The sequence below is a fragment of the Stigmatopora argus genome, chromosome 24 (assembly GCF_051989625.1).
Source record: "Stigmatopora argus isolate UIUO_Sarg chromosome 24, RoL_Sarg_1.0, whole genome shotgun sequence".
Taxonomy (NCBI): Eukaryota; Metazoa; Chordata; class Actinopteri; order Syngnathiformes; family Syngnathidae; genus Stigmatopora; species Stigmatopora argus.
In genome coordinates, this window is record NC_135410.1 from 4,544,484 (window position 1) to 4,557,404 (window position 12,921).

At 48.1% G+C, this 12,921-nt stretch overlaps 1 protein-coding gene across 2 annotated transcripts in view; it reads left to right on the top strand.

Annotated features, from left to right (window-relative positions):
• The window catches only part of nlgn1 (neuroligin 1), a 141,094-nt gene extending 136,882 nt beyond the window's left edge, over nt 1–4,212 (top strand). Inside the window, exon 12 of one of the 2 annotated variants that reach the window (XM_077594672.1) lies at nt 2,893–3,023. Coding sequence is in view for 1 of the 2 variants with exons in the window: in XM_077594671.1 (XP_077450797.1) it covers nt 2,893–3,483 (591 nt within the window). In the remaining variant the exon portion in view is untranslated. Of the gene's footprint in view, nt 1–2,892 lie in introns of both variants that reach the window. The other variant, XM_077594671.1, reaches the window with a different exon arrangement.
• The last annotated feature ends 8,709 nt before the right edge of the window (nt 4,213–12,921 follow it).

Genomic DNA, 12,921 nt, shown 5'->3' on the forward strand with positions numbered 1-12,921 from the left:
AACACTTTTTTTCTGTCGTGACGGGAGTTATAAAACATCCACCCATCCATAAATCATGCTTTGGATGGATGTGTTTGTGTGTGTGCACCTGGAAACCACACTGGAAAGCTTCTTCTTAGTCATTTCCGCTTGAAGTTAGTTGCATGAACTACGCAACAGCACCGCTATTTGGTTTACAATGTTTTACCAAAAATAACACCCACACATTGCTTAAATCAGGAATACAATCCCTCCCTCAATTGACCCTCACCAGTTTGCTTATAGAGCAAACAGGTCCACTGAGGATGCTATTGCCATTGCTCTTCATACAGCACTGAGCCACCTGGAACACCATGGGAACTACGTGAGGATGCTCTTCATTGACTATAGCTCAGCCTTCAACACCATAAAACCGGACATTCTGACTGACAAACTCTCCCACCTTGGACTATCCTCTTCAATCTGCTGCTGGATAAAGAACTTCTTGACCAACCGACCACAGACTGTTAGACTTGGTCCCCACCTCTCTTCCTCCATTACACTGAGCACTGGCTCCCCTCAAGGCTGTGTACTGAGTCCTCTTCTGTACTCTCTGTACACATACGACTGTACACCCACCCACCAGTCTAACCCCATCATCAAATTCGCTGACGACACCACTGTGGTCGGACTCATCTCAGGAGGGGATGAGTCGGCCTACAGAGATGAGGTCAACAAATTGTCTTCGTGGTGCTCGGTGAACAATCTCACACTGAACACCACGAAAACTAAAGAAATAATCCTGGACTTTCGCAAACACGGCACAGATCTGGCCCCACTCCTCATAAATGGAGTATGTGTAGACAGGGTCCAATCCTTCAATTTCCTGGGAGTCCACGTCACGGATAAGATCTCATGGTCTACAAACATCACGGCAGTGGTGAAGAAGGCTCAGAAACGACTCCATTTCCTCCAGGTACTTAGGAAGAACAACTTGGGCACCAAGCTTCTGATAACCTTCTATAGAACCACTGTAGAGAGCATCCTGGCGTACTGCATCACAGTGTGGTACGCTGGAAGCACGGCGGCTGACAAAAAGGCCGTGCAGAAAGTGATTAACACTGCCCAGACGATTGTCGGCTGCTCTCTGCCCTCACTGGAAGACATTGCCAGCCCTCGTTACCTCAGCAGAGCCAGGAACATCATAGGGGACCCTTACCACCCTGGTCACAATCTGTTCCAGCTGCTGCCCTCTGGCAGACGCTATAGGTCCCACAAAGCATGGACAAATAGGCTTAAGGACAGTTTTTTCCCCACATCCATCAGAACTCTAAATTTGCGGTAACATAACACACATTCCCTTTTGCGGTAATATGAAAAGATGTTTGGGTGGTGATCTGCCTCCTACTAGCTGACTGAAGGTAAGTGAAAGACAGTGTGAGGTAAGCGACCTGTATCCATAACAGCAGAATGCCAAATTACAAGATTCCGTAACTATCACTTATTTAGGTCTTTTGCCGAGTAAACGCAGCTTATGGAGAAGCACCACCAATTTCGTCACACACAGTTTCTGGGTGTGATGACAAGTAGGCTTTTTTGTTGTTGATAATGACGACAGGGCCTATGTCCGATTATTATTATTATAAATAGGTAAAATTTGTCAGCCTTTATTTCTTCTGTATATATAATACATTCCTTTTTGCATACTTTATATATGTTTGCATCGTCACTTTTCACCATCTCATCTCGTTTTCTGAAACATTTTTATCCTCATTAGGGATGCGGGGGGGTGCTGGAGCCTATCCCAGCTGACACCGGGCCAAAGGCGGGGGACACCCTGAATCGGTGGCCAGCCGATCGCAAGTCACAAGGAGACGAACAACCATGCACACACACCCATACATAGAGGAAATTTAGAGTGTCCAATCAGCCTACCATGCATCTTTTTTGGAATGTGGGAGGAAACCCACGCAAGCCCGGGGAGAACATGCAAACTCCACACAGATGGACATGACCTGGATTTAAACCCAGGACCCCAGAGCTGTGAGAGCAACGCGCTAACCACTCGTGCCACCGGGTTGCCCACTTTTCCCCAATTATGCCAAAAAAGAGTTCTCATTTCATATCGAGTTGGGAAAGGCGTAAACAATTGAAACGCACCAAGATGACAGCACAATCTTCTGCATTCGAAAGTGGTGGCAAGACTTCGACCTCGGCGGTCATCTTTAATCCTTATAAAGTGTGATTTATGGACGTGTGTGTGTGTATGTGAAGATTTTCTCGCTACGTTTGTCCAAACCGCGCAACGTAGAGAGTTGAAATATTTTATGGTGGCCAGAAATGGCTATCGGATCCTGATAGACAAGTGATTGCATTTCGTCACCTTCTCTAAGTGTGTAAACTCAATCTTTTATTTGTAAAACACCCATTTTTCTAAAGATAGATTTTTAAATAGCTCAACAATTGTCTTTTGGTTCGCCGGGCCCCCCTGCTTGTTTTCTATATGCTTAATTATAAAATATGTATAAATTCATTCATTTTCTATAACGCATATCCTCACAAGGGTTGTAGGTGGTGCTGGAGCTTATCCCAGCCACCTGCAGGTACCAGGTTCCCTGAATTGGGAGACAGAACCATTCACGCTCACATTTACACCTACGGGCAATTTAGAGTGTCCGACCAACCTACCATGCATGTTTTTGGGATGTGGGAGGAAACCATAGTACCTCAGGTAATCCCATGCAACTCAGAGGAGAATATGCAAACTCTAAACAGGAAATTCCAAACCATCAATCTCAGAACTCTGAGGCTGACGTGCTCACTACTCTCCCACCGGGCGACTAGTCTATATACAGTGGGACTTAAATAATGACAATAAAATAATTCAAGCACAAAAATATGTTATCACATTTGTGAATTGTATCTCTTTTCCAGATTGTGCCATCAGGTGGCAGTAGTAACCGCACCCCTAACCCAAAGGTTTTGGTGACTAAAACTTCCCAACCAACTCCACTACCAACTGAGAACCAGGACATTCACAACCAGCCACATCTGGTTGACCAGCGTGATTATTCCACCGAGTTGTCGGTGACTATTGCTGTTGGAGCCTCTCTCCTCTTCCTCAACATTCTGGCTTTTGCTGCTCTTTACTACAAGAAGGATAAGCACCGGCAGGACATCCACAAACGCTGCAGCCCTAAGCAGAGTGCAACTAATGATCTTGCTCATACACAGGAAGAGGAGATAATGTCTCTTCAGCTAAAGCAACACTCAGACCTAAATCAAGACTGCAGGGAGATGGGTGATTGCCTGAATCCTAAAGTGTTGCTAAGAACTACCTGCCCACCAGACTATACGCTTGCCCTGAGGCGCTCACCAGACGACATCCCTCTCATGACGCCAAACACCATTAGCATGATCCCCGGTACTATTGGGCGGTTCACCACCCTCCACACAATCAGCACATTTTCCGAACAAAATAAAGCTCTTCTCCACCCTCATTCACATTCCACCACTCGAGTATAGTCTTGAACATCCACTCACAAGGTCAGGACTTCCCCTTTGCCACTGCTGCTTCAGAATTTTACAATAATCTGTTGGGGGCAAACAACAGCCAGAACCACAGGTTATAGTGCCATTATAAATCAAGGGATGTGAGGCACTTTTTATATAATACTGACAATAATAATAAAAAAGGACAGCAAAAGATAATAATATTAAGATGTTTCAGAAACATTAATCTATATTTTTCAGCATTTTTACATCGGAAATACAGCAAATTATAGTATTCTGGAACTAACCAGTATTTGAATCCACTTGGGGCTGATAGATATGGTAATAGATACTCAATGCACTACTATAAGACAGATTCCATTCATAGCAATGTTGGCATGTATTTCATGAATGGAGACATTGTATTAGAAAAAATAAAATCTGAAACAAAAACATTTAACGTCTATGAAGTATTCACAAGAGAAACTTGTTTTTTTATTATGAGATTAAGAAACATGAGGACATCAAGTTAGGATCTATTAAAAAAAAGAAATATTTAATGCAGTGTTACAGATTGATGGGGGGGGGGATTTCACCAACTGTAAGAGCAAAACTCAACCTGAAGAATATGGAGACACTTCCAAAGACATCTGGGGAAGCAAAAGGATAAGTATATATTAAAACATGGACATGACATTGTATTTCTTGATATTTAAAAAGGATAATTTGCATCATTTTTCAATAAATTCTACTCAAATTTCATGAATTGGTTATTGGAAAGACTATGGGGACTTCAAACCTCTAACTTTCTACTATATTGTGAACTGTGTATATATATATATATATATATATATATATATATATATATATATATATATATATATATATATATATATATATATATTGTCAGGAGCAGCCCGTTTGTCCCTCCTGGCTTGCCGTTAGACTAGAGCAGCTGCAAGTGAGTCTTGATTACTTCCTGATGTGGGTATTTAAGCACCACGGACGTGGTAGTCATTGTTGGATCGTCCTGCGTGATACTGCATACATCGCTGCAAAGGTACTGTCCTCCATGCTCCGGTTTTGTTTCGTTTTGGGATGTACAAGTCCTTGTTATTTTGCAAAGCTTTTTGAGTCATTAAAGTTACTGACAAGACCACAGATAATCTCGCCCCCTCCTGCTTCCCCGCTACTGGGTCCAAATCCCTCCGATCGCGCCATGACGTCTCGGCGCGATCGTAACAGAACGATCCGACCACATGGACCCAGCGGGAAGCCACTGACGCTCTCGTCGACGCCAGCCACCCAGCTCATATCCCACCGACCACATGGATTCAGCGAGAAGCTCCCCAAAATCTTTTAGGGAATTTATAATGACTACGCCGTGTTGTGTTATAGACGTTTTGGCAGCGGAACAATCCCGACTATGAGGTAATTCTGAGCCTCCCTCGGCCCTGTTGGAACGTCGCATCTATGTCGGTTGGGACTCGGATTTTTCTGATTGTGAGGATGACCGAGAGCTAATTGATTTGTGGGCTGGAGATTCGGAGTCTGATTCCCTCAGCCGATTCGGATTCGGACTGTTATTCCCTCAGTCGATTCGGATTCGGACTGTGATTCCCTCAGTCGATTCGGATTCGGACTGTGATTCCCTCAGCCGATTCGGATTTCGATACACCCCCCGGAAGACGTTGACCCCGACTCCTTCTCCGATTACTCCGACCTGGATTACCCCAACCAGGATTCGCCGTGTCGGCTGGCCATCTACAATGGACCACCACGTGGCGGCCGGTGGGGAGGCTCAGGTAGGAGTTTCGAACACCGCCCGTCTTGTCCTTGTGGAGAGGCGCAGCAGCGAGGTTTTTCCCCGTGTCGGCTGGCCATCTACAATGGTTGCGGCTGGCATGCTGTGCCGTCCTCCCGGAGGAGGTGGCGAGCGCCGCACCACAGGGAGAAGCGGAAGGAGGGCCTGGACGCTCGAGCCCCTGATCAAGCTCGCTCGACCTTGCCCGTCCAAGCTCCTCGCTCGACCTCGCCCGTCCAAGCTTCCCGTATTCCCGTGCCGAAGCCACACAGAATACTCCCCTTGCCGGCTGGACCGCCAGTCGCACCCGTGCCGAAGCCACTCACTATATTCCCCGTGCCGGCTGGACCGCCTGTCGCACCCGTGCCGAAGCCACGAATCAGGCTTCCCGTGTTGGCAGGGCCGCCAGTCGCACCTGTGCCGAAACCACGAACCAGGCTTACGGTGCCGGCTGGCCTGCCAAGCTCCTGCCCGCCAGAAGATTCTGGTGTCTGTTAAGGGCAGGGGGCTTAGCCAGCGGGGATGCCCACCGGACGGGCTACTCCCACTCCTCTCCAAATGCGGGCGCGGACGCCTACCGGATCGGCCTCTCCTACGCCTCGTCTCAGGCCGGCGCGGACGCCCGCCGGATCGGCCTCCCCTACGCCTTGTCACCAGCCGGTGCGGAAGCCCGCCGGATCGGCCACCCCGACGCCTCGTCTCAGGCTGGCGCGGACGACCGCCAGACCGGCCACTCCGACGCCTCGTCACCGGCTGGCGAGGACGCCCGCCGGACCGGCCACTCCCTCGCCTCATCACGGGCCGGTACAGACGCCCGCCGGACCGGCCACTCCCACGTCTCGTCTCAGGCTGGCGTGGACGCCCGCCGGATGATGGTAACGGTTCCCAACCGCCCTCCCTGCCTGCTTTTCGCTTGTCATGGACATTCGGCATTAGGACGTCTAGAATCCGTCCGTTAGAGGGGAGGTACTGTCAGGAGCAGCTCGTTTGTCTCTCCGGGCTTCCCATTAGGCTAGGACAGCTGCGAGTGATTCTTAATTACTTCCTGATGTGGGTATTTAAGCACTACGGAAGTGGTAGTCATTGTCGGATCGTCCTGCGTGACACTGCATCCATCGCTGCAAAGGTACTGTCCTCCATGCTCCGTTTTTTTTTCGTTTTGGGATGTACAAGTCCTTGTTATTTTGCAAAGCTTTTTGAGTCATTAAAGATACTGACATGACCACAGTTCATCTCGCCCCCTCCTGCTTCCCCGCTACTAAGGTCAAATCCCTCCGATCGCGCCACGACGTCTCGGCGCGATCGTAACATATATATATATATATATATATATATATATATATATATATATATATATATATATATATATACATACATATATACATATATTGGATTGGATTGGATAACTTTATTCATCCCGTATTCGGGAAATTTCGTTGTCAGAGTAGCAAGAGGGTGAGGATGCATTAAAAGGAAAGGCATTTTAGACATAAATAGATAGGTAATAAGTAAGTTAATAAGTACATGAATAAATATATAAATGAATAAGCGTGTTGCTGAAATATATATATATATATATATATATATATATATATATTTACATATACATATACACATACGTGTACACACATATACATATATATATATATATATATATATATATATATACATACATACACATACATATACATAAGCACATATATACATACATACGCATAGATGTACATGCATGCATACGGTAGGTCTTAACCATTTTTTTGTAAAAGCCTGACAGCTGATGGGAGGAAGGATCTGCGGAAGCGTTCCTTCCTGTAATGAGGGTGCCGCAGTCTATTGCTAAAAGAGCTTCGGAGGGACTCCACAGACTCATGCAGGGGGTGGGAGGTGCTGTTCATGATGGACATCATCCTGGTCAGCATCCTCCGCTCTCCCACTTCCTCCACAGAGTCCAAAGGACAGCCCAGAACAGAGCTGGCCCTCCTTACCAGCTTATTCAGCCTGTTCCTGTCCCTCTCCGTATATATATATATATATATATATATATATATATATATATATATATATATATATATATATATATATATATATATATATATATATACATATATATATATGGTCGACTGACAGTTCGTCGAACGGACGTTTCGTCGAACGGACATTTCGTCGTCGCCGGGTTCGCTCGCTCTCAAAAATATAATCATGAGAGAGGGAGAGAGAGAGAGAGAGAGAGAGACAGAGTTTACTGTTGAAAGCGATCAACCAGGTAATCTCTCGCTCTCAAAATTATAATCATGAGAGAGAGAGAGTGAGTTTGTAATTCCATTGACAATGTAAGAGCATTAATATCTTAATATTTGCGTACTATTGGCGTGTGTGTACATGTTATTCGTCGCCGGATTCAGTCGCTCGCTCCCGGATTCGCTTCGCTCGCTCTCAAAATTATAATCATGAGAGAGAGAGTCAGATTGTAATTGCATTGACAATGTAAGAGCATTAAAATCTAATATCAAAATTATCAATAAATTGTGTATTATTGGCGCGTGTACATGTTATTCGTCACTGGATTCGCTCGCTCGCCCCGCCCCCGGATTCATTCGTATTGAAGTGTGTACATGTTTTTCAAACTACGGCCCACTGGCCTTATACGGCCCGTTAAGCTTTTTAATCCGTCCCGCCGACGTTATCCAAATTATAATAAAAATCAATGACCTCATTCATTTCATCACACGTGATATTTCTGAGATACTGTATGACAAGCATATTATTAATGTCAATATCATAAGGAAGTTAGTAATTCATCCAGTAATGGTTGTTTTCTTACTGCAAAACAGAAAATAACCAACAAATAGTAGATTTTAATTTGCCGACATTTACTGGTGAAAAAGAGTACAGCAACGCTGTAAGTCTTGTGCGCATGTAAGCCGTACCCTTGATTCAGTCATCATTTTTTTAGTTACAAATTTGGCGTATATGTGGGAAAATACGGTAGTTATCATGACTGAGCCAAGTGAGTTTTGTCATATTTTCAAAATATATATTCCCGGTTCTCATATATTCAAAATATAGATTCCCGCCAGAATGTTGGCATATATGGTTCCATGCTTGCTGATCAAAATGCTTGCCTTCATCTGATCATTGGTTTGTGTAGCCTCTTCACAGCAATGTGTGACCACAGTATGTGTCACTGGTGTTTGTATTATAAACAATTGAGCTGTGTCCTGGCAGTTGTAAAAGCCGTTCAAAGAGAAACAAACATTGTAAAACTTTTTTTGACCTGTGTCCAAATATCCTGTTCTCATAATTCAAAGAGAAGTGTCATATCTAGAAATCTCTGTCCCAACAGATATTTAAATTGAAACCCACTAGCTAAGGGCATTGGATGTTCCTTTGAAACTGAAACCCACCCACAATATTCTAATTAACACCCGCTTTGGGCTGAGGGAGAGAGTTTTTAAGCTGGAGTCAGATCATGAGACATTTTTCTCTTTCCTTGCGAGTAAAGAGAATTGACCATTGAAGCTTCAATAATGTCCTGTCTATGTTCTGTCCCTTATCTTACAAAATCTTTCAGAACAAAATTAAGAACATTATCAGTTTCCAGTCCATATTGAGGGGAATAAAGATATCCCTGAGCAGTCTGAAGTACAAGTTATGGATTTTAGTGAGCAGCCAAGGAGTAGTCAGAGAGCGAGAACTCTTACTGAAAAAGGTAGAGGAATGCAGGATGAAAGAATTAAAGGACTGCAGCAAAGGTTTAACTATAGTTTTGAAAAGTTGAGACCACGTGCTAAATCATCCAAAGTACTTCACTCTCAGCCAGAGCCATTAAGTGAAAACCTGCTTAAAGATGTTATTGATGATGTTACAGGTCTAAGTGCAGATGTCACAAAATGGTATGATGAGTTAGAACAGCTCAACCCACTCACTCACTGTTTAATGAGATCTCAGGGTTTATTGTGAACAAAGCTTCCAACCAATTGGATGGAAATGTGGAAGAAGAACAAAATTGGCCACAAGTAGGCTCCCTCTTTCAGGCTAGTACTAAGTCAAGCTCTTTTAACATTAAAAGAAACATGTCTGAGTATTCAAATAGATCATCTATTAAGCACCAAGAAGCTGCAGCAGCAAGTTAAGCTGTTCTCATAGTTCTGCAAGAACAAGAAAAGGAAAAACAAGAAATTCAAAAACTTGAAGTTGAAGTTAAGAGAAAATATTCTACCTTGATATGGAGATATGTCGATGGACAAGCTAAGAACACATTTTAAGGGTACTTCTTGCTTGGGACTGAAGCTGCATTTGTCACTGCATGGAAGATTTTAGATGGAAGTTATGGCAACTCATTTATTATTGCCAAAGGTTACAGGATTAGATTCAAGCGTGGTCCACAATAACCTCAAAGGACAGTTTTGATGTGAGAGATTTTGCAGACTTTTTGCGCAGTTGTGAGACAGCAATGGTTCAAATAAAGTCTCTGGAGATTCTCAACGACTGTAATGAGAACAGAAAGATTATTTCCAAGTTACCAGATTGGCTCGCAAAGTCATGGAAATCGAAGAACAAATATTTCCCAGTTGCGCAAGTTTGTCACATTTCTGAAGTTAGAAGCCAAGATTACTAATAACCTGGTTACATCGCTACAATTGTCGAAGCAAAGCGATCCAGACAAGTAAAAGAAACTGAAACCTACAAGGCAGAGGAAAATTGGAGCTAAAACACGAACGACAACTTCAGAAGAAAGGACACAGCAAACATGTTTCTACTGTAAAAAAAATAAAAAAATAAAAATTCTTTATTTAAATGCATGAGTTTTCTGGAAAAGACTTGTGTCGGACAAGATCAAAGTTATTCTGTCAAAAAAACTATATTTTGGATGTCTGAAACCAGGTCATTACTCAAAAGATTGCAATACATGTGAAAAGTGCAGTAGAAATAATCCTACCTGTCCACACACAGATACAATTAAAAAAATGAAAGCACAAATAACAAGATTGTCAGGAGTGGCCTGTTTGTCCCTCCTGACGTGCTGTCAAGGAGCAGCTGCAGTCAATCTGCTGATTGCTTCCTGTTGTGTTATTTAAGGAGCAATGAGTCATAGGACCATTGCCGTATCGTTTTTCTGTTTGTGCGTGCGCGTAGCATGCTGCCATTTTGTTTCCAGGCCATTGTTGATTTATAGATCCCTGTTGATTTATTAAAGAATGTCGTTTGAAGCCAACTGGCTCGAGTCAACTCATGTCTCCCGCGCATGGGTCCTAATATATTCCCGATCGCGCTGCGACGACGCAGCGAGATCGTAACAGAACGATCCGGCCATAATGGACCCAGCGGGAGGCCACCCACGCTTGCGCTGACGCTCTCGTCAATGCCAGCCACCCTTTTCGAAGCCCCGCGACCACATGGATTCACTGAGACTCCCCACAAAGTCTTTTAGGGAGTTTATAATGGACACGCCTTGGTGTGGGCACCTCAGAGACGTTCTGGCAGCGGAGGAGTCCCGACTAGGAGGTAGTTCTGAGCCTCCATCCACCTTTAAACCCACCCCCCGCTCAACGCGTCGCACTGGATTGCCAGCACAGCTAAGTCATAATTCCAAGGCTCCGACACCCCCAGTTCATCGCCCCAGTTATTTGAATTCAGACACCAGCAAGTTTTTTCTCAATGGAGGGAGAATCCTAAGCCTCCCTCGGCCCCATTGGAACACCAAAGATTTGTCGGTTGGGACTCTGACTTTTCTGAAGGTGAGGACGATCGGGAGCTAATAGATTTGTATGCTGGAGATTGGGACTCGGACAGTGATTTTCTTAGCCAATTTGGACTCCGATACGCTCCACCGGAGGACGTTGACCAATACTCCTCCGATTACTCTGACCTGGATTACCCCGACCAGCATCTGCCAGGTGGGTGGGGCATCTATAAGGGACCACCACGTGGCGGCCGGCGGGGAGGCTCCGGTAGGAGTTTCGAACACCGCCCGTCTTGTTTTTTTGGGGAGGCGCAGCAGCGAGGTCTTTCACCTGGTCGGCTGGCCAGCTACGATGGGCCACCACGTGGCGGCCGGTGTGCTGTGCCGCCCTCCTGGAGGCGGCGGCGAGCGCCATGCCGCAGGGAGAAGTGGAAGGAGGGCCTGTACGCTCGAGCCCCTGACCAAGCTTCTCGGCCGACCATGCCGCTCCAAGCTTCTCGCCTGACCACGCCGCTCCAAACTTCTCACCCGACCACGCCGCTCCAAGCTTCTCGCCCAACCACACCGCTCCAAGTTTCTCGCCCGACCACGCCGCTCCAAGCTTCTCGCCCGACCACACCGCTCCAAGCTTCTCGCCCGACCACGCCGCTCCAAGCTTCTCGCCTGACCACGACGCTCCAAGCTTCTCAAATACCCGTGCCCAAGCCACGCAAGTTACTCCCTTTGCCACCTGGGCCGCCAGTCGCACCCGTGCCGAAGCCACAATCCAGGCTTCCGGTGAAGGCTGGTCCGTCCAGTTCCTGTTTGCCAGGTTCCTGTCTGCCCGGTTCCGGTCTGCCCGGTTCCGGTCTGCCCGGTTCCGGTCTGCCCGGTTCCGGTCTGCCCGGTTCCGGTCTGCCCGGTTCCGGTCTGCCCGGTTCCGGTCTGCCCGGTTCCGGTCTGCCCGGTTCCGGTCTGCCCGGTTCCGGTCTGCCCGGTTCCGGTCTGCCCGGTTCCGGTCTGCCCGGTTCCGGTCTGCCCGGTTCCGGTCTGCCCGGTTCCGGTCTGCCCGGTTCCGGTCTGCCCGGTTCCGGTCTGCCCGGTTCCGGTCTGCCCGGTTCCGGTCTGCCCGGTTCCGGTCTGCCCGGTTCCGGTCTGCCCGGTTCCGGTCTGCCCGGTTCCGGTCTGCCCGGTTCCGGTCTGCCCGGTTCCGGTCTGCCCGGTTCCGGTCTGCCCGGTTCCGGTCTGCCCGGTTCCGGTCTGCCCGGTTCCGGTCTGCCCGGTTCCGGTCTGCCCGGTTCCGGTCTGCCCGGTTCCGGTCTGCCCGGTTCCGGTCTGCCCGGTTCCGGTCTGCCCGGTTCCGGTCTGCCCGGTTCCGGTCTGCCCGGTTCCGGTCTGCCCGGTTCCGGTCTGCCCGGTTCCGGTCTGCCCGGTTCCGGTCTGCCCGGTTCCGGTCTGCCCGGTTCCGGTCTGCCCGGTTCCGGTCTGCCCGGTTCCGGTCTGCCCGGTTCCGGTCTGCCCGGTTCCGGTCTGCCCGGTTCCGGTCTGCCCGGTTCCGGTCTGCCCGGTTCCGGTCTGCCCGGTTCCGGTCTGCCCGGTTCCGGTCTGCCCGGTTCCGGTCTGCCCGGTTCCGGTCTGCCCGGTTCCGGTCTGCCCGGTTCCGGTCTGCCCGGTTCCGGTCTGCCCGGTTCCGGTCTGCCCGGTTCCGGTCTGCCCGGTTCCGGTCTGCCCGGTTCCGGTCTGCCCGGTTCCGGTCTGCCCGGTTCCGGTCTGCCCGGTTCCGGTCTGCCCGGTTCCGGTCTGCCCGGTTCCGGTCTGCCCGGTTCCGGTCTGCCCGGTTCCGGTCTGCCCGGTTCCGGTCTGCCCGGTTCCGGTCTGCCCGGTTCCGGTCTGCCCGGTTCCGGTCTGCCCGGTTCCGGTCTGCCCGGTTCCGGTCTGCCCGGTTCCGGTCTGCCCGGTTCCGGTCTGCCCGGTTCCGGTCTGCCCGGTTCCGGTCTGCCCGGTT